We start from the raw sequence: 24,308 nt of genomic DNA, 5'->3' as shown, positions 1-24,308 counted from the left end.
GCATAGGAGTGTTGCTCTTTTAAGACTTCTGAATGCATGTGCCACATCTCATCCCTCTCAGATATTGGAAGGCACTTCAGATTCTTAAACCTGGGGTCGAATGCTGAAGCTATCTTTAGAAATCTCATACTGGTACTTTCTTTGTGTTTTGTGAAATCTACAGTGAAAGTGTTCTTAAAATGAACAACATGTGCTGGGTCATCATCTGAGACTCCTATAACATGAAATATATGCCAGAATGTGGGTAAAACAGAGCAGGAGATATACAATTCTCCACCAAAGCATTCAGTCAGAAATTTAATTAACGTTTATTTTTTAATGACCATCATCAGCATGGAACATGTCTTCTGCAAGGGTGTCTGAAGCATGAAGGGGCATATGAACATTTAGCATATCTGGCACATAAATACTTTGCAATGACAGCTAAAAAATGCCATGCAAATACGTGTTCTCACTTCCTGGTGACCTTGTAAATAAGAAGAGGGCAGCGTTGTTTCCTTTAAATGTAAACAAACCTGTTTGTCTTAGCGATTGGCTGAACAAGAAGTAGGGCTGAGTGGACTTGTAGGCTCTGATGTTTTACATTGTTTTGTTTTTGAGTGCAGTCATGTAACAAAAATAATCTACATTTGTAAATTGCACTTTCACGACAAAGCGATTTCACTACAGTACTTGTATCAGGTGAATTGAAAAATACTATTTCTTTTGTTTATCACTTTTACAGTGCAAATATTTGTAAGCAAAAATAATATATGCTTTGATTTCAATTACAACACAGAATACAATATATATGAAAATGTATAAAAACATCCAAAATATTTATTACATTTCAATTGGTATTCTATTATTTAACAGTGTTATTAAATTGCGATTAATCACAATTAATTTTTTTAATTGCAATTAATTTTTGAGTTAATTGCATGAGTAACTGTGATTAATCTACAGCCCTGTATATAACAGAATGGAAGAAAGGGGAAAGTGATATTAATTAATATAAATCCGAAGCTTGGAATTGAAGAAAATCGACAAGGAAACCAGAGGGACACAAGGAGAGTTTTTTAAGTATATTAGGAACAAAAAGAATGCTAAGAATGATACTGGTCCATTATCCCTGCATCGCCCCTGTCCCTGCTGCCTCCCTCACCATTGCTGCAGAAGGTCGGGGCTGTGGCAGGATCCTTCTCATCCTGCCTCAATGTCTGGCTTTCCTCAGCTCCCAACCCCCGGGGCCAGTGTCTCTTGTTGTTCTTCTCTAACAGCCCTTCCCCTCTGCCCTTTCGGGAACCCTGTGGCAGGGGTAGGGAGGTGAGTTGAGGAAGGGCAGGAAGGAAGGATGGGGGTGAAGGGGGGAGGTGGTTGGATGGGTGAAGGAGAGGGTGGAGTGGAGGTGAGAAGTGGTTGGATGGGGAAGGAAGGGGAGGGGGAGGAGTGATGGGGAGAGGTCATTGGAGAGGGAGGGTCGGGAGGGGAGTGGAGGGGAAAGGTGGTTGGATGGGGGAAGGAAGGGGAGGAGTAGAGGGAGTGGAGGGGAGAGGTGGTTGGAGGGGGAAGGAGAGGCAGGAGTTTTAAGGCAGCTTACGTTGACCTAACTCTGTAGTGTAGACCAAGCCAGAGGGTGAGATTCTGCCACTTTTAGTCACTATGAGAAGTACCTTAATTTGCAGCTGGTCTCCTTGAAATGAATGAGGCTGCTTGTGGGGGAAGGTGTAACCCAGTGTGGATAAGCATGGCAGAACCCAGCCCTACTGCACTGGGTGGTTGTTGTAAGCTAGCTTCCTTCCTCAGCCAACGTGAGAAACAACATTTGCAGTGGAGGAAAGGGGGGGTTTCCTGTTAAAACCAACTTCTGCCCCAGCCTAGTGTTAACCTCAGGAGAACATGCGTTTGGGCTCTCTTTCTATTCTGTGTCGCAGGAGGTTTCTGAGTTATTCAGGGGCACAGTCGGACCAGAAAATTGGATTTTCTTATCAGCAGGCTGCATTTCAGGCAGAGGATTTTCAGATTCATCATCCCCCAGTTGTCTCCTACTCTCTCAATTGCATGTTTTGTCATTTGGGTTTAACCAAAAGATTCTAATTTTCTCCAAAAGTCTTTTTCTCCATGCCAAGCAGTCCCCTGCAGCGCTCCTAAGCTCCGGATGGCCTTGTCAGGATGGGGAGAAAGGTGTGCCCTTAACTCAAGCTAAAACCGCATGGATACAAGGCAGTGTTAGGCAAATTAGTTGTTAGGCTCCTCCACAGGCTTTAACATTATCTGCTAAGAGCTCATGTGAAAACTGCACACTGCCTTGCCTTCACTCAAGTTCTAGGTCCAGTGTTCTTTAACATCTTCAGTAATGACCTGGGTGTAGGTATGGAGAGCACACAGATCAAGTTTGTAGATGACACAAGGCTAGAAGGGAAGGATTGTAACACTTTGGAGGATAAAGCTAAAATTCAGAGGGATCTTGCTAAATTGGAGAACTGGGGGCTATAGACAACAACATGAAATTCAACAAGGACAAACGTAAGGTGCTACACATAGGGAAGAACAACCAAATACACAAATACAGAATGGGGGGAAAGTGGTTTGGCAGAGCACTGCTGAGAAGGATCGGGGAGTTGTGGTGGATCTCAACCTAAACATGAGTCAGCAATGAGATGCTGTTGCAGAAAAAGCAAAAGCAATTTAAGGTTGCATTAACAGAGGCCTTGCATGCAAGTCACAGGAGGTGACAGTACCACTCTACTCGGTGCTGGGTAGGCCTCAGCTGCAGTACTGTGTCCAGTTCTGGTCACCAATGTATAGAAAGGATGCAGAGAAACTGGAGAGTATCCAGAGGTGGACACAGATGGTCAGAGGGATGGAATGCAATGCAAGGTGTCTGTGCAAAGACTGAAGGGACTGGGTATTTTGGTTTGGAAAAGAGGAGACTAAGGGGGGACATGACATCGGTTTTCAAACACGTGAAAGGCTGCCATAAAAAAGATGGGGAAAAGTTGTTCTCTTTTGCCACAGATGGCAGGACGAGAGGCGATGGGTTCAAACTACAGCACAGATTGAGATTAAATCTCAGGACAAACTCTCTCACCGTCAGAACAGTAGGACAATGGAACAGATGCCTAGGGAGGCTGTGGAAGCTCTGTCACTGGAGAGTTTCAAAGGCTCGCCGACTGTCTGGGATGGTTTAGACACAGCAATCCTGGCATCTTGGCAGGGTTAGAGTAGACAACCCTTGTGGCCCTTTCTAGCTCGATGGTTCTATGATTCTCTGAGTTAACATCCCTCTTCTGCAGTGATGACAAGGCCTTAAGGGTTGGCTCCTGGACCTGACTCAGGTAGCTCCAGCCAGGCCTTTCCCTCTGGTTGGTTTTGGGGAAGGTGCTCCCAGGTTCCCCTCTGATAGCTTTCTTTGATAGGATAACGAGTCTTGTGGATAAGGGCGAAGCAGTGGATGTGGAATACCTAGACTTTAGTAAGGCATTTGATACGGTCTCGCATGATATCCTTATCGATAAACTAGGCAAATACAATTTAGATGAGGCTACTATAAGGTGAGTGCATAACTGGCTGGATAACCATACTCCGAGAGTAGTTATTAATGGCTCCCAATCCTGCTGGAAAGGTATAACAAGTGGGGTTCCGCAGGGGTCTGTTTTGGGACTAGCTCTGTTCAATATCTTCATCAACGACTTAGATATTGGCATAGAAAGTACGCTTATTAAGTTTGCAGATGATACCAAACTGGGAGGGATTGCAACTGCTTTGGAGGACAGGGTCAAAATTCAAAATGATCTGGACAAATTGGAGAAATGGTCTGAGATAAACCAGATGAAGTTCAATAAAGACAAATGCAAAGTGCTCCACTTAGGAAGGAACAATCAGTTTCACACATACAGAATGGGAAGAGACTGTCTAGGAAGGAGTACAGCAGAAAGGGATCTAGGGATTATAGTGGACCACAAGCTAAATATGAGTCAACAGTGTGATACTGTTGCAAAAAAAGCAAACGTGATTCTGGGATGCATTAACAGGTGTGTTGTAAACAAGACACAAGAAGTCATTCTTCCACTCTACTCTGTGCTGGTTAGGCCTCAGCTGGAGTATTGTGTCCAGTTCTGGGCACAGCATTTCAAGAAAGATGTGGAGAAACTGGAGAGGGTCCAGAGAAGAGCAACAAGTATGATTAAAGGTCTTGAGAACATGACCTATGAAGGAAGGCTGAAAGAATTGGGTTTATTTAGTTTGGAAAAGAGAAGACTAAGAGGGGACATGATAGCAGTTTTCAGGTATCTAAAAGGGTGTCATCAGGAGGAAGGAGAAAACTTGTTCACTTTTGTCTCTAAGGATAGAACAAGAAGCAATGGGCTTAAACTGCAGCAAGGGAGATTTAGGTTGGACATTAGGAAAAAGTTCCTAACTGTCAGGGTAGTTAAACACTGGAATAGATTGCCTAGGGAGGTTGTGGAATCTCCATCTCTGGAGATATTTAAGAGTAGGTTAGATAAATGTCTATCAGGGATGGTCTAGACAGTATTTGGTCCTGCTATGAGGGCAGGGGACTGGACTCGATGACCTCTCGAGGTCCCTTCCAGTCCTAGAGTCTATGAATCCTCCACAGGTCTCTTTCTGCCCTTTACCTGTCTATCAGGGCACCAGGCACCAGCTCTCCCTGAGTGAGGGCGCTCTACCAGCCCCTTGCAAGACTCTGGGCCTCTCCCACCAGCCCCCTATGTCTTTCTGAGCCTCTTGTCTCCCCTCTGTGAGACAGCAGGCTCCATTTTACGAGCAGCCCTGCCCCTACCCCAGGGTACCATCACATGATGTCTGATCCAGCCAGTGTCACAAACCCATCACCTGGGGGTGGGGGGTGCAGGATGCTAGCTGCACACTGATGGGGCTGAGCCCAAATCTCCTAAAAGGGCCAGCCTATCCCGACACCAGCCACCTGGCACACTCACTCACTCACTCATGCCCATCACCCCAATCAGGGTATGGGGCGCCAACAACAGATCTCCAGAGTCCTCTATCCTGGGCCATTCGTTCTAACTGGTTCCAGGTATAGCCCATTTTTTTGCTATCAGCCTGAAGGCCACATCGCCAGGTGTTTCTTGGACGGCCTCTTTTCCACTTGCCTTGAGGGTTCCACCGCAGTGCCTATCCGGTGATGTTAGTTGGCTGCTTGAGTAGTATATGTCCTATCCAGCCCCACCTTCTCCTTCTGATTTCTTCCTCTGCTGGGAGTTGACAGGTCCTCTCCAAGAGGTGAATGTTACTGATGGTGTCTGGCCAGAGGATCTGGAGAATCCTTCTGAGGCAGCTATTTATGAAGGTCTGGATCTTTCTGATGGTTGTTTTGGTTGTCCTCCAGGTTTCAGCTCCATACAGTAGGACAGATTTCACGTTGGAGTTGAACAGTCGAATTTTTATTGCCAAAGACAGCTCTCTGGAGCTCCAGATGTTCTTGAGCTGTAAGAAGGCTGCTCTTGCCTTACCAATCCTTACTTTGATGTCTGCGTCTGTGCCACCCTGCTGGTCGATGATGCTACCTAGGTAGGTGAAGGACTGCACTTCTTCCAGGGGGCTTCCATTCAGTGTGACTGGGTCATTGCTGATGGAGTTAATCCTAAGGACCTTGGTCTTGTCCTTGTGAATGTTGAGGCCAACCTGTGATGATGTGGCTGCCACTACGTTGGTCTTCTCTTGCATCTGCTGTTTACTGTGCAAAAGGAGTGCAAGGTCGTCAGCAAAGTCCAAGTCATCAAGCTGGGTCCACAACGTCCTCTGGATTCCGTTCCTACGCTCCTAAGTGGATGTCTTCATAATCCAATCGATGACGAGGAGAAAGAGAAGTGGTGACAACAAGCATCCTTGCCTGACTCCAGTTTGCACCTGGAAGCTGTTAGTAAGCTGCCCTCCATGGATCACTCTACAGTGTATACCGTCATATGAGTTCTTGATCAGGTTGACCACCTTTGCTGGGATGCCGTAGTGCCAAAGGAGCTTCCAAAGGGTCTCTCGATCCACGCTATCGAACGCTTTCTCATAGTCAACAAAATTGATGTACAACGAGGAGTTCCACTCTATAGACTGCTCGACTATGATGCGAAGCGTTGCTATCTGGTCCGTGCATGATCTGTTCTGCCAGAAACCTGCCTGTTCATCTCGTAGCTGTGGATCGACGGCATCCTTCATTCTTTCTAAGAGGACTCGGTTGAAGACCTTCCCTGGCACCGACAGGAGTGTGATTCCTCTAAAATTGGCACAGTTGCTAAGGTCTCCTTTCTTGGGGATTTTGATGAGATATCCCTCTTTCCAGTCTACTGGAATCACTTCTTCTTCCCATATCTTCTCAAAGAGGGGGTACAGCATTTCCACTGAAGGATCCAGGTCTGCTTTCAGGGCCTCTGCTGGGATGTCATCAGGTCCAGCCGCCTTCCTATTCTTCATCATAGTGATGACTTTTCTGATCTCGTCTCTGGTAGGTTTATTGCAATTAATTGGGAGGTCCTCGTTAGCTGAGTTGATATCCGGTGGATTTGGTGGTGCTGGTCTGTTCAGGAGTTCCTCAAAGTGCTCCGCCCATCTGTTCATCTGTTGTTCTATTCCTGTTATAGACTTTCCCTGCTTGTCTTTAACGGGACGTTCTGGCTTGCTGAACTTTCCAGACAGTCGCTTGGTCGTATCATACAGCTGTTTCATATTACCACTGTATGCTGCCTGCTCCGCTTCTGCTGCCAGTTCATCCACATACTCTCTCTTGTCCTTCCTGATATTCCTCTTCACTGCTCTATGGGCTTCAGCATACTCTTTTTGAGCTTTGGCCTTTGCTGCTCTAGTCCTGCTGTTGTTGACTGCTGCCGCCTTCTTCTTTCTGTCTTCTACCTTGATCAAGGTCTCTGCTGTGATCCACTCTTTCTGCTGGTGTTTCTTAATTCCAAGCACTTCCTGGCATACTGACCTAAATGTCTCTCTCACTTTCTGCCATCTGTTTAGTACACTGTCTTCCTCTTCCTCAGACTGATCCTGTAATACTGAAAACTTATTCCTCAGCCTCAGTCCAAAATCTTCCTTGGTCTTATGGTCCTTCAGAAGGCTGACGTTGTACTTCACTCTTCTGTCTGACGTGTCCATCCAGTTCTTTTTCAGCTTCAGCTTCAATCTGGCCACCACTAAGTGATGGTCGGACGTCTGCTCCTCTTCTAACTCTAACGTCCTGCAAGGATCTTCTGAACTTCTTGCTAATGCAGACATGGTCGATCTGATTTTCTGTCGTGCCTGCTGGTGATACCCAGGTACTCTTGTGGATCTGCTTGTGAGGAAAGATGCTGCTTCCTATGACCAGGTTGTTAAGTGCACACAGATCCACAAATCTCTCTCCATTCTCACTCATCTCTCCCAGAGCGTGGGTCCCCATGACTTGTTCGTATCCTGTGTTGTCAGGTCCAATTTTGGCATTAAAGTCTCTCATAAGGAAGATGATGTCTTTGTCTGGGAGAATCTCTAATATTTTCTGGAGTCTGTTGTAAAAATAATCTTTGTCCTCCTCTTCGCTGTCATTAGTTGGAGCATAGCACTGAACAACATTCATCTTAATCCTCTTCATTTTAGTTGTGAAGGATGCTGTGATCATTCTGGGACCATGTGCCTCTCAACCAATCAGTGCTTTCTGTGCTGCTTGGACAACATGAAGCCTACAGCCTGTTTGTGGGGTGCGTCGCTCTCTTCATGTCCTGAACACAGCAACAACTCTGCTGTCAACAGTTGTCTCTGCCCTGCTTGTGTCCGTCTTGTCTCGCTAATGCCTAATAGGGTCAGGTTGTTGCTCCTCGTCTCTGCTGCAACCTGCACCGTCTTTCCTGACTCGTACCTGGTCCTCACGTTCCATGTGCCTATGGTAATCCTCCTGGTTGCAAGAAGGGTAATCGGCTTAGTGGCTTCCTCACGGCTTTTACCACCCAGCGTCATGCATCTTTGAATTGAAGACCCTTCTTTTTCCAGGGTAAAAGTCTCTGTTGTCTCTATTGTTGGCGTTTCTGTAGCAGGTTGATTTTTTTTACGGGGTGGAGTTGCTAGCCCCACACCCAACCCTCCTCCTTTATCCTGACTTGGGACAGGCAGATGGCCCCAAAGGACCTCTCTGGTGGAGTTCAGCCACCTGGCAGGGGAGGGGGAAACCGCTGCAGGAGTCAGGCTGTGCTGGACCAGTGGTGATGCTGCAGCAGGACACAGAGATGCAATGGGCTGGAGGAGGCAGAGGCAGAATTAGGCGTAACTGTGACACTCCCGATCTCTGCCCCTCAGCGCAACTCCCTGCTGAAGCACAGGCCTGAGCTCTGTCTTTTCAGGACTTCAAAAAAGGAAAGTATTGCACAGAATTGAAGCTCAGAGCTACGGTACCAGCCCTGCCTGTAGGGGTTAACGACAGCTGCCAGTCAGCTCAGAGAGTCCCAGACAATTTCTTAGTGAGCGAACGTTTAACACACACACAGCCCCTCGCAGACAGTATGTGGGACACTTTTCAGTCCCTTCAGCAGCGCGGTTCAGCAGTAAATCTGTGGGGTTCCTTACAGAGACTCCCGGTGCTGTTGCTGTCTCATGTATTTCAGTGCAAGGTAACAACACAACACTCACTTGTGGAGTTTGGGCCACACCTTCAGAGCATTCCCCTCTGACCTCACACTGATCATTGCCCAGTCTCGTGGGGGGGCTCCAAATGTATGAGTCCCCCCTCTGGACTCTCCGGGGCCTGAGGAGAATGGCGGCCTCTCCGTCCCCGCCCAGCACCTCAGAATCTCCTCAGCAAACACCAGTCCAAAGCTCCGTCCGGCCAGCAGCAATTCCCATGTAGCAGCCCCGCTCCACTCGGTTACCTTCTTTAATGCCAGGTTACACCCATCCCACAGCTAATGGACAACCATCTCCTCGTTGTTCAGCGAGATGGGGAATCAGGAGCCTGTTTCCAAGGTGGTTCAGGAACTGGGATGCAGCCTTCACAGCAGACACAGCCCTTGGTCTCACATGGATCACTCACCAGGCCCCCAGGACTGTCTCTAGCTCCCATGTTAGTAACCTTCCCCCTGAGCTCTGACCAGCTCAGCTCTTGGTGAATGTGGAACCTGCAAGACTGCTTGTCCTTCCTGGAAATGTCCTGTACAGCCCCCGAGATGGCTACCAAGACCATGTCTATGCTACGATGAAATGTTGGCGTTCAGCCCCCAACGTTTGTGTATCGCCAGGCATGTGTCCACTTGGCTGTTTGTAGCAGTGCTGCTCGTACTCACCAGGAGTACTTGTGTAACACGCTAACCTTTGATTCCACACGTGTCCCCTCTCATCCCATGTAACCGCCGGAGCAGTGAGCAGGTTCTGTCTCTTTGGACAGCAGAACTCCCACCCGTGGATGGTCACACCTAGGAAAAAGATGCAGATTTGGACAGTTGTGGATGCCCATAGGATAGGGCCGGCCTTCGGGGCGGGCAATGTGGGTGACTGCCCAGGGCGCCACGGTCAGGGGGGAGGAGATGTGGTCCAGAGGCAAAGAGCAGGACACAGGCCTGGCCCCACACTGCCCCCAGCCTGCCCCTCACTGTGCTTCAGCGGGATGACGCTGGAGGCCCCACAACACAAGTGGGCCCAGGACACAGAACAGGACTGCCATGGCTGGAGCGGACCTGGGGGTATCCCAGGAGGGGAGAGGTCCCAAGGTCTCCCAGTGAGTCCTGGAGCAGAGCAAGGAATATAAACTGGGAGTCCCTATTGCCAGGTCTTGTCAGGGACCGGACTGGCGGGGACAGCTGCTGGCCAACTCTCACCAGGCCTGCTTAGAAGCCAGGCACCCAGCGGAGATCAGTGGCTGCCCAATGTGTATCTTGCCCACTGCAGCTGTGCTTCCTCTTTGTCCAGTCCCTGCTCCGGCCGGCTTCCAGGCCCTGCTCCTGCTCTGCTCCAGCCCCTGCTCTCCTTCGGCTTCAGACGTCCGGTTTGATGCCCAGCCCTGCCCCTGCCTTACTAACTGCTTGGCCCCCCACTTCTGGCTTGGGCTTCTGTCTTGCTGGTCCTGATCCCGGGCTCTGCCTCTGTACCCCCCACCCAGGCTCTGCCATTTGACTTCTGACCCTGGGCCCATTTCCCATGATGGACCCAGCTCTAACCCATTGGCTGAACTCTCACTTCCACCACTAGGACTGACTGCACATAGAATCATAGAATCTCAGGGTTCGAAGAGACCTCAGGAGGTCATCTAGTCCAACCCCCTGCTCAAAGCAGGACCAATCCCCAACTAAATCATCCCAGCCAGGGCTTTGTCAAGCCTGACCTTAAAAACCTCTAAGGAAGGACATTCCACCACCTCCCTAGGGAACCCATTCCAGTGCTTCACCACCCTCCTAGTGAAATAGTGTTTCCTAATATCCAACCTAAACCTCCCCCACTGCAACTTGAGACCATTACTCCTTGTTCTGTCATCAGGTACTGCTGAGAACAGTCTAGATCCATCTTCTTTGGAACCCGCTTTCAGGTAGTTGAAAGCAGCTATCAAATCCCCCCTCATTCTTCTCTTCTGCAGACTAAACAATCCCAGTTCCCTCAGCCTCTCCTCAAAAGTCATGTGCTCCAGCCCCCTAATCATTTTTGTTGCCCTCCGCTAGACTCTTTCCAATTTTTCCACATCCTTCTTGTAGTGGGGGGACCAAAACTGGACATAGTACTCCAGATGTGGCCTCACCAGTGTTGAATAGAGGGGAATGATCATGTCCCTCGATCTGCTGGCAATGCCCCTACTTATACATCCCAAAATGCCTTTGGCCTTCTTGGCAACAAGGGCACACTGTCGACTCATATCCAGCTTCTCGTCCACTGTAACCCCTAGGTCCTTTTCTGCAGAACTGCTGCCTAGCCATTCCATCCCTAGTCTGTAGCAGTGAATGGGATTCTTCCGTCCTAAGTGCAGGGCTCTGCACTTGTCCTTGTTGAACCTCATCTGGTTTCTTTTGGCCCAATCCTCTAATTTGTCTAGGTCCCTCTGTATCCTATCCTTACCCTCCAGCATATCTACCATTCCTCCAGTTTAGTGTCATCTGCAAACTTGCTGAGACTGCAGTCCATCCCATCCTCCAGATCATTAATGAAGATATTGAACAAAACCGGCCCCAGGACTGACCCTTGGGGCACTCCGCTTGATAACGGGTGCCAGCTAGACACAGAGCCGTTGATCACTACCTGTTGAGCCCGACAATCTAGCCAGCTTTCTATCCACCTTATAGTCCAATAGTCCAGCCTATACTTCTTTAACTTCTGGCAAGAATACATGGCCCAGCTGGCGACAGGGTGGCTCTCACCATCAGTCATCACTTCCCATTTCTATTTCTGGGCCAGAGCTGCTGTCAGAGGGAGGCTCTAACCCAGCAGGCTGCTGAGAGGACCCACAGGCCAGTGATCAGGGGCTCGGCTCACCGTGAAGGCAGGAGAATGGCGAGGGAGAATATCTATGAGAACACGCCGATGACGGAAGCTGCTCCCCAGCCCAAAGGTAAACACAAGAGTCTGCACCGGACCCTGAACTCCCGCTGGCCTCTCCTTGGCTTTGCAGTCTCTGCAGAGCGTCCTGGGCAGGGATCCCTTGCTCCACTGACCACGTCTCCAGAGCTCAGCCTTGTGCTGGCCAGACAGCACCACGGGCAGTGGGTGAGGGTGCTCGGTCAGTGCTTCCCAGTGCATTCTCTCCCCTACCAGTACCCAATGGGAGAAGGACACAGGGGGAGAGATAGGAGTCCCTGCACAGCATCCCAGCCTCCTGCCGGGCAGAGCAGTGCCATGGGCTGCCCATAAAAGCCATCCAGGCTCCTCCTCCCCAGCTCACTGCCACCATCAGCCTCTCCCAGGGGTTCTAGCAGGGTTCAAAAAAGATAAGTTCATGCAGGACACGTCCATCAATGGCTGTTAGCCAGGATGTGCAGGGATGGTGACCCCAGCCTCTGTTTGCCAGAAGCTGGGTATGGGTGACAGGGGATGGATCACTTGATGATTCCCTGTTCTGTTCATTCCCTCTGGGTCACCTGGCACTGGCCACTGTCATCAGACAGGACACTGGGCTAGATGGACCTTTGGTCTGATCCAGTCTGGCCATTCTCATGTTTGGTTGGACAGGTGTCGGCTGGACAAGGGCCTGCTCCGGGCGTTGTTTAGCCCCTTTGGTTTCAGTGCAATCCAGATGCCATGTGGCAGCTGTTCTGGATTTGAACACATGAAAGACGCCCAGGAAGGGTCAGGAGATAGGCAGGGAGACGGGGCTGATGGAAGTGGAGGGTGCGGCCGTAGGCAGCTGCAGCTCCAGACTGAGCTCAGCTAGGCTCTCTGCAGTGACAAAGGAAAACAGAAGGGGAATGTAGCCTGCACTGGGTGACAGAGAAGCTCCTCCCAGAATCTATTTCAGGAAAGGCTGAGAACTGTAAGCTCAGTACATTAGTGAGGCAGATTCACCCTTTGGTTAGAGTGAGAGAAGCCACTTCTGCAATGTAAGGGGATTATCTGAGCATCTGAGTGTTGTCTGCTGGTTCCAGTAACCACACCCCATGGGAAAGCAGCACTAGCTAATGGCTGAGGCCCAGATCAGACAGGGAGGGGATGTGGTCAGGGGCAGCAGATTTGTAGAAATTTTGGTGGTGCTCAGAACACCCAGAACCCACCCCCCGCACCTGCCTAAGGCTCTGGGAGGGAGTTGGGGGCAAAAGTGGGTGTGGGGGGAAGGGTGGGGTGCAAGAGGGAGTTTGGTGGGAGCGAGTGCAGAGTGGGGATGCAGGAGGAAATGAGGGGTGCATGGTGGAGGTGCAGAAGGAGGTGATGGCTGCAGTCTCTGGGAGGGAGTTTGGGTGTTTGGTGCAGGCTCTGGGCTGGGGCAGGGGGTGGGAGTGAAGGATCAGGTGAGGGGTGCAGGATCTGGGAGGGAGTTTGAGGGTGAGAGGGAGTGCGGGGGATGGGGGTGCAGGAGGAAATTTGGGGGCTGGAGGATGTGCGTGGGGAGCGGGGTGCAGGCTCTGAAAGTGGATGGGGAGTTCGGTGCTTACCTGGGGCACCCCCTCCAGCAGAGGCTCCTGGGCAGGGCAGGCTGTCCCCAGGGACGGCCCCCACAGCTTCCAGTTGGCCGCAGGGGCGTTCGGGGCAGGGACAGCGCGCAGCGGCACAGCCCCACCACAACGAGCTGCAAGGACGTTCCTGCAGCCACATGGAACGAGCGTGCAGGAAGCTGTTCAGTCCCGCTGCGCTGCTGGGTGGCAGTGGGCGCCTTGGGCTGCTTTAAATCGCTGGGGGTGGTAGGCAGAGCCGGGGACATGCAGGGGGAGCGTGCAGAGGGGTGCAGGCAGGAGCCAGGCCCATGGGCCAGGAATATTCCTGGTGCCCGGACACCATGGGCCCATAGAACTTGCCAGCCATGGGTGAGGCAGGCTGAGACTATCAGGGAGAGGAGAATCTGACAGTCTTGCATCTCCAAGCAGCTGCCGTTCACCCTGGGGAAACCAAATCCAGAGCACACTGAGCACACTTACTTCTGTCTACACATAGATCCTGGCTCGAATGCAGCTCTAGTCTTCTCCCTTTAATGTGCAGGGGAGATACAATCTTCGGGCTTTGCCCTGTGATTTGCCCCTTGGCTGCCTTGCAGGGAGGAGCCCAGCATCCTGGGGATGGGTTATCAGACAGGGATGCTGTAGAAAGGCCCTTCTGAGCACACTGCTGCTGTCAGCCCCACTTTTCTCCTGCAAAGAATCATTTTCCCCTCATTTCACTGCCTCGTTGTATTCATATTTCATAAGTTGTTTCAGGTTCCTTTTCTCATTTAAAAATACTCCTTTGGGCCTGGACTGCACAACCCTTAAACTTCCATCTCAAGAAATGCTTAGGTAGGGGGAAAATCCTGCTCCCACATCTCTCTCACAGGACGCCTGCCTGGCACTAGAGTCACTCCTGATTTAGGGAGGGTCGCTTTTCACATTCGAGTTCCGGTCGGTTCTGACCTTATTTGGCCTCATTCCGCTGTTGTTGTTAACCACACTGAGGGAATAGGAGGCTGAGCAGTTATTAGATTTGGGGGGTGGAGTTTCCTCGGTCAGTGGCATTTGAGCTGTAACTTTCCATGGATACGTTTCTTCTTCTCCTTCAAGAAAACGCTCCCGAGACATCGGTCCCTTGGCGGCACAGGGGGCGGATCATCTTCACTGCTGTCCTTCTCCTCCTGAGTCTGGCCCTGGCCACGTCCCTCCTTGCTGTGACGCTTCTATGTAAGTTCAACTGCAGCTCCAAGCCCAACGTTTGCCAACTTCCATACAGGCCAGCTGGCTCGACTGGGGGGGTGGGGGTGGGGACACCTCCACATTTCAGCAGAATATCGACTGCATTTCCAGTCTGTCCCTCCAAATAAATCTCCTACTCCAGGGAGTTTGAATGGAGCTGTAAGATCTTGCCCTGATGGTTTGATACTAGCACAAACTTTCTAATGCTAACGATGGTCAAGTTAGCATGCACGATTGTAAGGAGAGTTTTTTTGGGGGGTGACGTTCGGTTTTGTGTGGTGGGGGGTTTCCTTTCTCCTTGGCAGGCGCTTAGGCTGGAAGAGTGTGAGAGATACAGAGACAGCCGTGGTAGTGACCCAGGCAATGAAAGAGACAGTGACCAGATGACCAGATGTGGAAGCTGCGGGATGTACGTGTTCCTGGTGCAGGTACCTGAAAAGAGCTTGTCTGTATGAAGTGCCGCCTGAGAGAGCTGATGGAAGAGAAGAGTTGAGGTTTGGAGATGGAGGTGGAAACGATGGTTGAGCTTTGAAGGGGATTTGAGCAGATGATGGAGGGAAGGCGAGAGGAGGCTGAAGGGAGAACTCAGGACTGGCAGATCCAAGCTGGACTGGAGAACGCGGAGAGGAGACTGCTGGGTGAGTAAAGTGGCCAGTGGAAAGGTGATGATGAGAACCAGGCAAAAGAAAAGACCAGCTAGTGAGGGAGAAGTAGAGCTCAGGAATAGGTTTGCTAAGTTGGAAAGTGAAGAAGGCTTGCTGCAGGGAGTAGCAGAAGGTGGGAGGGCCAGGGAGAAGAGAAGAGCAGCTAGTCCTACAAGAAGAGGAGAAGAGCCAATATACATACCCAGAGTTCGGAACCCCAGGAGGACAGAGGATGATTTGCAGTAGATCACAAGAAAGAACAAAAGACAAGAGGTTTTCATTCAGAAGGAACGGCAGGAAGGCTGGAGAATGGCTTGGAATTACTTTCAGTCCAAGTTGCAGGAGCTCTCTGAAGCCTGCATCCCAAACAAGGGCAAAAACTTCCTAGGGAAGGGTTGCGACCAGGCTGGATGAACAAGGGTCTCACACAGGTGATTAAGAGAGAGCAGAAATCCTACAAGGAATGGAAGATGGGATGGATCAGCAAGGAAAACCACGTCTTGAAGATCAGAAAGTGCAGGGAAAAGTGAGAACTGCTGAGAGCCAAGCAGAGCTGGACCTTACAAAGGGAATTACAACCAACAGTAAACGGTTCTATAGCCATATACACCCAAAGGGACTGCCCAACATGGAGGGTGTGTTGGAGATTGAAGATAATCTAGGCATGGGCAAATGCCTAAAGAAATATTTTGCCTCTGTTATTAAAGGGAATGAGGAGTTTAGGGGTAGTAGCAGGCTGGCTAATGGGAAAGAGGATATCGAAGTAGAAATTACAACATCTGAGGAGGAAGTCAAACTCAAACAGCTTAATAGAACCAGATTGGAGGGCCTGGATAATCTTCATCCAAGAACATTAAAGGAACTGGCATGTGAAGTTGCAAGCCCACCAGCAAGGATTTTTAGTGAATCCATAAACTCAGGGGTCAGACCCTATGACTAGAGAATTGCTAATGGAGTTCTGATTTTTTAGAAACAGATAAAAAGTGATCTGGGAAACTACAGAGCTTCTAATTTGACCTCAATTGTATACTAGGTCTTCAAACAAATTTGGAAAGAGAAAGTAATTAGGGGCATAGAGGTTAAGGGTAATAAGTGTAACCCTTCTGCCCCTCTGAGTTGGCAGCAACAAGAGCCAGGTTCAGTATCCAGGGGTTCCGTTTCAGTAACACAATGCATAACCGGCTCGAGCCCCCACCCAGTGACCTGGGACAATTACATACCACCCTCCCAGGCGCCTCTAGGAGACAATACTTCCCCATTCGCAAGCACGGAGTCTGAGTGTAGCAAAATCCTTTTAATAAAGGAGGGAAACAATGCGGCATCACGTTGGAGAAACACCACAGACAGGGTTATAACATAAACCATAAACAAAAAACCCACCTCCAAGTACGTTTGGCACTGTCCTTTCCCCCTTAGGGTCTTAAGTCCAATCACCCCAAAATCCAACAACTCGAAAGTCTCTGGTCAGTGCCACCCCAGAGTTCAAAAGTTTATCTGCAGAGTTTTACCCCCTCAGCCTGGGTGGAAATGTAGGGGGGGCACCAGGACCAGCGCTAGTGCTTTTAGCGCCCTAGGTGCACGGCCATTTCGCCGCCCTGCGCGCTGGTCCCGTGGCTCCGGTAGACCTGCCACAGTCATTCCTGCAGAGAGGGTCTGCTGGTCCGCGGCTCCAGTGGAGCTGCCGCAGCCATCCCTGCGGGAGGTCCACCGGAGCCGCAGGACCAGGGAACCCTCCACAGGCACGACTGTGGCAGGTCCACAGGAGCCGCCTGCGGCCCCACCCCGGCAAAATGTCACCCCCCAATAAAACTGGTGCCCTAGGCGATTGTCTAGGATGCCTAAATGGAAGTGTCGGCCCTAGGGGGCACACACAGGGTGTTAAGGGGCACCTTACGTGGGCCACGGCCAACTGCTCTGCTTCTCCGTTGGGTTCTGCTGCAGCCTTCACCATGACCAGCTCCACTCCACCAGCTGTGCCGCTCCTCCAGCCGACCTGTGAGCCACTCCAGCCATCTCCTCAAATGGCTCCGCTCCGCTCCACTCCGCTCACTGTTCCACTGGCTGCTCCAACATGCTGCAAACTGCTCCACTCTGCCAGCCGCTTAGCGATAGATCTTCAGGCTCTCCCACTAGTTAACACAGCACTCAGTGATCTCACCTCAGTAAGCTTAGCTCTTTTAGTGATTTCAGCTTGTAGTAGGGGAGCCCTGGTGCTGGTGCACCATTGGCCCAACGTGAATTCAGCTCAGCAGCCTCTAGATGGACTCCTAATGGAATCAAAATTAGCTTTGCTCTTTAACCGTGGAGAGAGGAGGATGTGCAATTGGTGTTCCAGGCCCCAAAAGGGGCCCATACCATCAGGTACACACACCAGTCTCCAACCTCTCTCATTTCACTGGGTTTTGGCACCCATGTCCCTTGTCTAGCATGTGCTACTTAATTTATGTTGAGACATCTCTGTCATAAAGCAGTCTCATAGTTCCTCATTCACATAATCAGGGTGACAACACTTTATTCCTCCTGCCCCAATAACAAAGAAACTGGGGATCCCAGAGCTGTCAAAATAACCATCCCAGGCTGCCATAGGCTATGCTAGGTGGGGTGGGGGTGCCAATGTAAATACCTGAAATTACTTTCCACATTCCCTATAATTCAACACCAGATGTAGGGTAGAGCTCATCCTGACTCGGCTTACATCCTCCCCCCAGCTGAGAATTTGTCGTCCCGACAAATCACATTCCCTACTATACCAACTCCCTGGTCTCCTCCAAAGGGCCTCAGAGAGCCCTCTTTAGCTTCCACAAACCTGTGTGCTAAATGTATTGGCTCCTCACTAGTCACCCCAGGTACATCATAAGTTAACCGTTTCACTGGTCTTATTACCCTGTCTCGCTTATTGAGAATCCCTGTTGCTGTGGTAGAGGGGACATCCTCTTGAGTGCCGGATGGGGAGGTTTCCTGTGAGGTCCCCTCGGATATTGGCATAGGCCCCTGCATTTCTAGTTCTAACAGTGGAGGGTCGAAGGTGCTCAGGACATCCTCCATCTGTATATCACCACTGTCCAATAGCCTGTGTATGTCATCACACGAGGGTCCCACCAGTGGCTCAGGAGTGTCAGGAGTGGTCTTAAATACTTCAGCCATAGGGTTTAGGGCGGAAGAGGAGGTGCTCTCTTTTGATTCAGCTGATCGAGACTGAAATCTTGTCCTCATCCCAGGATACACCATGGTTGTGTCTTCCTCCTCAGACTCACTGTCAGATGTGCTGAGTAGGGGTAGGTTAGCTGCAGGGGACCGGCTGTCCATGTTGGAAGGCGGCTTTGGTACAGCACCTTCGTTCTGCCCAGTTGCCCTGTTGTGGCCCATCTCATAAGGGGTGCCTACCAATTCCCCCACAGGGAGCAAAAGGTTTCTATGCACGGTCTTCGTCTGCCCTGGACCCTCTTCAGGTTTGATCTTGTAGACCGGCAGGTCTCCTAGATTTTCCATCAAGTAAGGTATTGCCTTCCATCTGTCAGCTATCTTGTGTTTGCCAGCAATACCCAAATTTCACAGCAGGACTCTGTCCCCTGGCTGGAGCTCTTGCAGATGTACCCTAGCATCATATTGATGTTTGTTGCGGTCTGCGTTCTTCTGAGCTGCAGATGTACCTAAGTGATAAGCATCCTGCAGCTTTTCCCTTAGTTGGGCTACATATTGCTGATGAGTTTCATAGCTATCACCATCCTCTGATACACCAAAGCACAGGTCTATGGGTAATATTGGTTCTCTCCCAAACATCAAGAGATATGGGGTGACCCCCGTAGCATCGTTCTTTGTGGCATTGTAGGCGTGCACCAGAAATGCAACATGTTGGCTCCAGGTTGCCTTCTGCTTTGGCCGCAAAGTCCCTAACATATCTAATAGGGTTCGGTTGAACCTCTCTGGCTGAGGGTCACCTTGTGGGTGGTAAGGCGTTGTCCTCGACTTTTTAATTCCTGCTATCCTCAGCACCTCCTTCAGAAGGTGATTCTAAAGTCTCGTCCCTGATCCGAGTGTATCCGGGCTGGGAATCCATAAACTGAGAAATATTTTTCCCACAGTACTCGAGCGACAGTGGTGGCCCTCTGATCACATGTGGGATATGCCTGCGCATATCACGTGTAATGGTCGGTCACTACTAGGATGTTCCCAATATTCCTCTTGTCCACTTCTAAAGACAAGAAATCAATGCAAACCAGCTCCAGAGGTTTGTTGCTGGTGATGTTCTTCAGATATGCAGCCCTCGTGGGCAGAGTTTTCCTTTGAACACATCGAGCGCAGGTCTCACATTTCCTGCGAACATCTTCAGCCATCCGGGGACAATAGAACCAACTGCGGATTAGTTCCAGGGTCCTCTCCATCCCTAAATGTCCAAAGTCATCATGCAGGGCCCTCATGGCCAGGGCTCCGTACTCTTTCGGCAACACTAGTTGATTCCGTTGCTTTTGTAGAGGGTCTGTGATCATGCGGTGTAGCACTCCCTGAATCAGTTTTAGTTTGGTCCATTCTCTCAATAGTAGTTTGCCCTCTGGGGTAGGTGTGACAACTCCAGCTGGGCCTCGCCATTCCCTTTGGCAAGTAGTGTATTACGAATGTCAATATCTTGCAGCTGGGCTTCCTGCCAGCCAGCCACATTGAGCATGGGCAAGGGAGATTGGTCCAGAGCAATATAGTTCACTGAAGCAGAAGGCACGCATTCAAGGGGCAGGCCCAAAGCTTCAGCAACACATCCATGAAGGCTCTCAGGGGCCTCCGGCTCTCGGCGACTCACACTGCAGATAGCTCTCACGCCATCCGTGGGTATCACAGCAACGTCAGGTGCCTGCGGACATCTGGACAAGGCATCTGCATCTACATTGCTCCTCCCTGATCGGTATTGAATGCTGAAGTCATAGCTAGCCAAAGCGGCCACCCATCTTTGCCCTGTAGCATCCAGTTTAGCACTTGTTAACACATAAGTCAGTGGGTTGTTGTCTGTCCACACCTGGAACTGAGCCGCATACAAGTAGTACCGAAATTTCTCAGTAATGGCCCATTTCAAGGCCAAGAACTCCTGCTTGTGAGTGGGATAGCGGGTTTCACTATCAGACAGTCTTCGGCTGGCAAAGGCTACAGGTTTACGCTTGCCTTCCACCTCCTGGTACAGTACTGCTCCCAGACCCTCCAAACTGGCATCAGTATGCAGGGTAAACGGCTTGCTTGGGTCAGCAAAGACTAGGGCTGGGGCATGAGTCTGGCAAGTAATGATTGCTCGAAAAGCCCTTTCACATCTCTCATCCCACCATGGCCCAAAGGGTTCGAAGGGGCCATAGTGTCTCTGCACAGAAGACCCCTTATTCTTGGTCTTAGATTTGTTCTTGCTGGACTGATATCCCCTGGCAAGATCATTGAGGGGTTTTACAATTGTAGCATAGTTTTTCACAAATCTGCGGTAGTAGCCACTAAACCCAAGGAAGGTCTTGAGTTCTCTGTAGTTGCTTGGACATGGCCATGTAGTGAGTGCTTCTATTTTATCAGGATTAGTACTCACACCCTCTTGGGACACGATGTGACCCACATACTTCACCGAGGTCCTGCAGAATTGGCATTTGTCAGTTGAAAGCTTCAAACCATAATCTTCCAACCTATCAAGCACTTTAAGAAGTCTTTCTTCATGCTCCTCCAAAGTTCTTCCAAACACAATCAGGTCATCCAAATAAACTAACATTTGCAGTAAATTCATGTCTCCCACAACTTTCTCCATAAGACGTTGAAATGTGGCAGGTGCTCCAGAAATCCCTTGGGGCATGCGTTCGAACTGATAAAACTCTAATGGGCAGATGAAGGCTGTCTTCTCCTTATCTTCTTCACCCAGAGGGATCTGGTAGTATCCACTCCAAAGATCCAACACAGAGAACCACTGGCTTCCCAGCAAACAGTCTAAGGCATCTTGGACTCGAGGCATTGTGTACTGGTCAACCACAGAACGGCAGTTTAGGGTGCGGTAGTCAATACACATCCGGATTTTCCCATTCTTTTTATGGACCACTGCAATGGGTGAGGCGTATGAGCTGTGGGACTCTGTAATGATGCCATTTGCAGCCAGCTCTTGAAGATGTTGTCGCACATCTTCCATCTCGGAGAGAGCAAGCCTCCTAGATCTCTCTTGGAAAGGTCGAGAGTCATGAAGTCTGATGTTGTGCTCTACTCCTTTTGCACATCCCACATCCCACTCATGCAATGAGAACACCTTGGATCTTTCACAAAGCTTCCTTCTTAGGCGATCTTTCCACTCCTCGGACAATGATGAATCTCCAAAGTCAAACTTTGCTGGGTCTATTGTTGGAACTTGAGGCTCGCACTGGGGTTTTACAATTGATTCAGGCTCGAAGAAGTCTGCTATCTTTTGTCCTTGCCTCACAACAACATCTCGACTTGTTTCATTAGTAATCAGTATAGTCACCTTTTCCTGGGCTTCAGCAGGTAGGGTTATGACTCCACTGGGGACCAGCACTCCTACCGGGAGCTCTCCTTCAACCAGCTGCTCTATCATTGCTAATGCCCCTTTACTGCCTTTCAGCCTGGTACTCATGACAAGTACTTCTTCCTCGGTCCTTGCAGGCACTACTAAGGGGTTGTACCCATGTACTTCAGTGCCCCAATTGGTAGCTCAGATGTCTCCTTTTTAGCCCTCTCAATCTTCCTATAGGCTTCAGCACAAAGTGTATGGATCATCAGGGTACTCAGGTACTGGTCCCCAGCCCGTCGTCTGCAGTAATTCACGAGCACCTTGAAGAGACTGGAGTTGGTCCCTATCAGCACAGACACATCAGAGGTCCCTTTCGGGACAAGGCATATTAAGGCAGCTGTGTCTACCTTTTCCCTTACCCCAGCAATCTCCTCTGGGAATTCCAGGTGCACTATGACATACCCTTGATAGGAGTATTCATCCACGCCGAGGCCACACAGACCAATGCCAGTCAGTGGCTGTATAGGCAGATGCCTAAGCATCTGTTGGTAGAATGACTGGAATATAATAGTGTGATGCAGTAGGGGCTGTCTGTGTGGGGAATGGGAGAGCAGGGGAGGACTTTAGGGGATGGACGATATCGGAGCCTGTAACCTGAGCTAGGTAAGGGAGGGGAAAGGTCAACACCTTTGCCCGGGAAGGAGGACAAAGGAAGGGAGTGGCAGGAGAGAAGCAGTTTGAGTTTGGGCTTGGGGCTGTGTGGGCGGAATTCAGGGTATTCTAGCTAGGATCCAAGCACCCTGAAAGCCCAGAAGGACTCGATGGAGGGGTCCTGACTGTGCCTGCAAGCTCTGCTGTAACCTGTGTTCCTGTTGTCCAATAAACCTTCTGTTTTACTGGCTGGCTGAGAATCACTGTGGGTCCCAGGAAGAAGGGTGCAGGACTGGACTCCCCACACTCCGTGACAAATAGTCACTTGAGATCCAGTGTCAAGCGCGGCTTTACACTCCACCCCTTCAATCCTCACCATGACCTCTGCTCGAGGCCCTATCAGTCCTGCAGGGATCCCAGCTGGACGGTCTCTTCTGGGGGAACCCTCAAATCCTGTAGGCCTAGGTGGTCTCTGTTCCCAGACCTTCTGGCAGCTACTGGATCTCTCCCAACTGATCCTCAGCTTTTCATACACTAAGGAGGGGTTCTCTTCCTTATGGCAGTTAGCAGCACTGTGCCCATCCTGATCACACCGGTAGCAAAAGAATTGTCCTTTCCCCCTTCGCCGGGGTGGGACGGTGGCTCTAGATACTGACTTCTCCATCGTCACAGTCTGAGGATCCTTATTCCTGGAAATCTTAGCTCGGTCAATGGTGCTTTGCAGCTCAGCTATCCGTTCCGTCAGGACCTGCATTTGTTGCGCAAGTTCCTCTGTGGTGCTCACCATCAGTACACTGGCCATTGGCGGTGGCTTTGTGCTGGCTGGTTCCAATGTTTGGGCTTCCCAACACTCGCTGGCCACCTGCCTTTCTTCCTCTTCCCTGACCTCCTTTATCAGCTGGGAGTAACTTGGGGGATGTTCCTGCCGTTCTCTTAGTCGGAGATGAAGTAGGATCGGATTCTGATACTGAGTCCCTCTTACAACCTGAGCCAGTCTGGTCTGATCCATCTGCTCAGCAGTCACTGCTCCCCTCATAACAGCTCTCTGAAGTAGTCTCTCCAGCCTCTGTATATAGGCTGAAATTTTCTCACCCCTTTGCTGTCAGGAATTAAGGAATTTACAGTAACTGTCCTCAGGGCCCTCTACGCTCCCAAAGGTATTATCAAGGGCCTCTAGGCAGTCCTTCACAGTGACCTCAGGGTCAATGAGCTTCAGGGTGCGAATTACATCTAATGCTGGGCCACTAAGGCTCTCTATTAGACATCGTTGCTTTTCTACATCGGGTACGGCCCACTCCCGCAGCATTTCAGTAGTATGCTCCGACCAGAGTTCAAACTCCTCTTCCCCATCAAATAACCTTAACTTACGACAAGAGTTCGACGTAGCATAGGCCAACACAACCTTTTCCAATATATGCCCCACTGCTTTTGCCCAAACATTGGCTGCGGCTGCCGCCCCTGAACTAGAGGCTGCAGGACTGGGGCCCAACAAATCCAACATATTAGCCATTATACAAACAGTAATTTCCTCAAAATATAAACACAATTGTTTCCCAATACAGTGGAACACTCAACAGATGCTTGCGAGGGGTACTGACCCAGGGATCCCGGGCGAGCTCCCAAAACTGTAACCCTTCTGCCCCTCTGAGTTGGCAGCAACAAGGGCCGGGTTCAGTATCCAGGGGTTCTGTTTCAATAACACAATGCAAACCGGCTCGAGCCCCCCCCCCAGTAACCTGGGACAATTACATACCACCCCCCCGGGCGCCTCTAGGATACAATACTTCCCCACTCGCAAGCACAGAGTTTGAGTGTAGCAAAATTCTTTTAATAAAGGAGGGAAACAATGTGGCATCACGTTGGAGAAACACCACAAACAGGATTATAACATAAACCATAAGCAAAAAACCCACCTCCAAGTACATTTGGCAATGTCTTTTCCCCCTTAGGGTCTTAAGTCCAATCACCCCAAAGTCCAACAACCCGAAAGTCTCTAGTCAGTGCCACCCCAGAGTTCAAAAGTTTATCTGCAGATTTTTACCCCCCCAGCCTGGGTGGAAATGGGAGGGGGCACACACAGGGTGTTAAGGGGCACCTTACGCGGGCCACGGCCAACTGCTCCGCCTCTCCATGGAGTTCTGCTGCAGCCTTCACCACGACCAGCTCCACTACACCAGCTGTGCCACTCCTCCAGCTGACCCACGAGCCGCTCCAGCCATCCCCTCAAACAGCTCCGCTCTGCTCCACTCCGCTCACTGTTCAGTGGGCTGCTCCAAC

General features: G+C 50.3%; 1 protein-coding gene across 6 annotated transcripts in view; it reads left to right on the top strand.

Moving 5' to 3' along the window:
- The first annotated feature begins 1,037 nt into the window (after nt 1-1,037).
- LOC127046421 (C-type lectin domain family 4 member F-like) overlaps nt 1,038-24,308 on the top strand; it is a 280,381-nt gene continuing 257,110 nt past the window's right edge. The window contains exons 1-3 of one of the 6 annotated variants that reach the window (XM_050943430.1): nt 1,038-2,207; nt 11,356-11,509; nt 14,139-14,255. In XM_050943430.1, the coding sequence (XP_050799387.1) occupies nt 11,449-11,509; nt 14,139-14,255 (178 nt within the window). In that variant the 5' untranslated portion in view covers nt 1,038-2,207; nt 11,356-11,448. The remainder of the gene's footprint in view (nt 2,208-11,355; nt 11,510-14,138; nt 14,256-24,308) is intronic. The other 5 variants (XM_050943433.1, XM_050943436.1, XM_050943432.1 and 2 more) reach the window with 5 other exon arrangements.

The sequence above is a fragment of the Gopherus flavomarginatus genome, chromosome 3 (assembly GCF_025201925.1).
Source record: "Gopherus flavomarginatus isolate rGopFla2 chromosome 3, rGopFla2.mat.asm, whole genome shotgun sequence".
Lineage (NCBI taxonomy): Eukaryota > Metazoa > Chordata > Testudines > Testudinidae > Gopherus > Gopherus flavomarginatus.
Note: the sequence above shows the minus strand (reverse complement) of the source record. Positions and strands in the feature narration are given on the sequence as shown.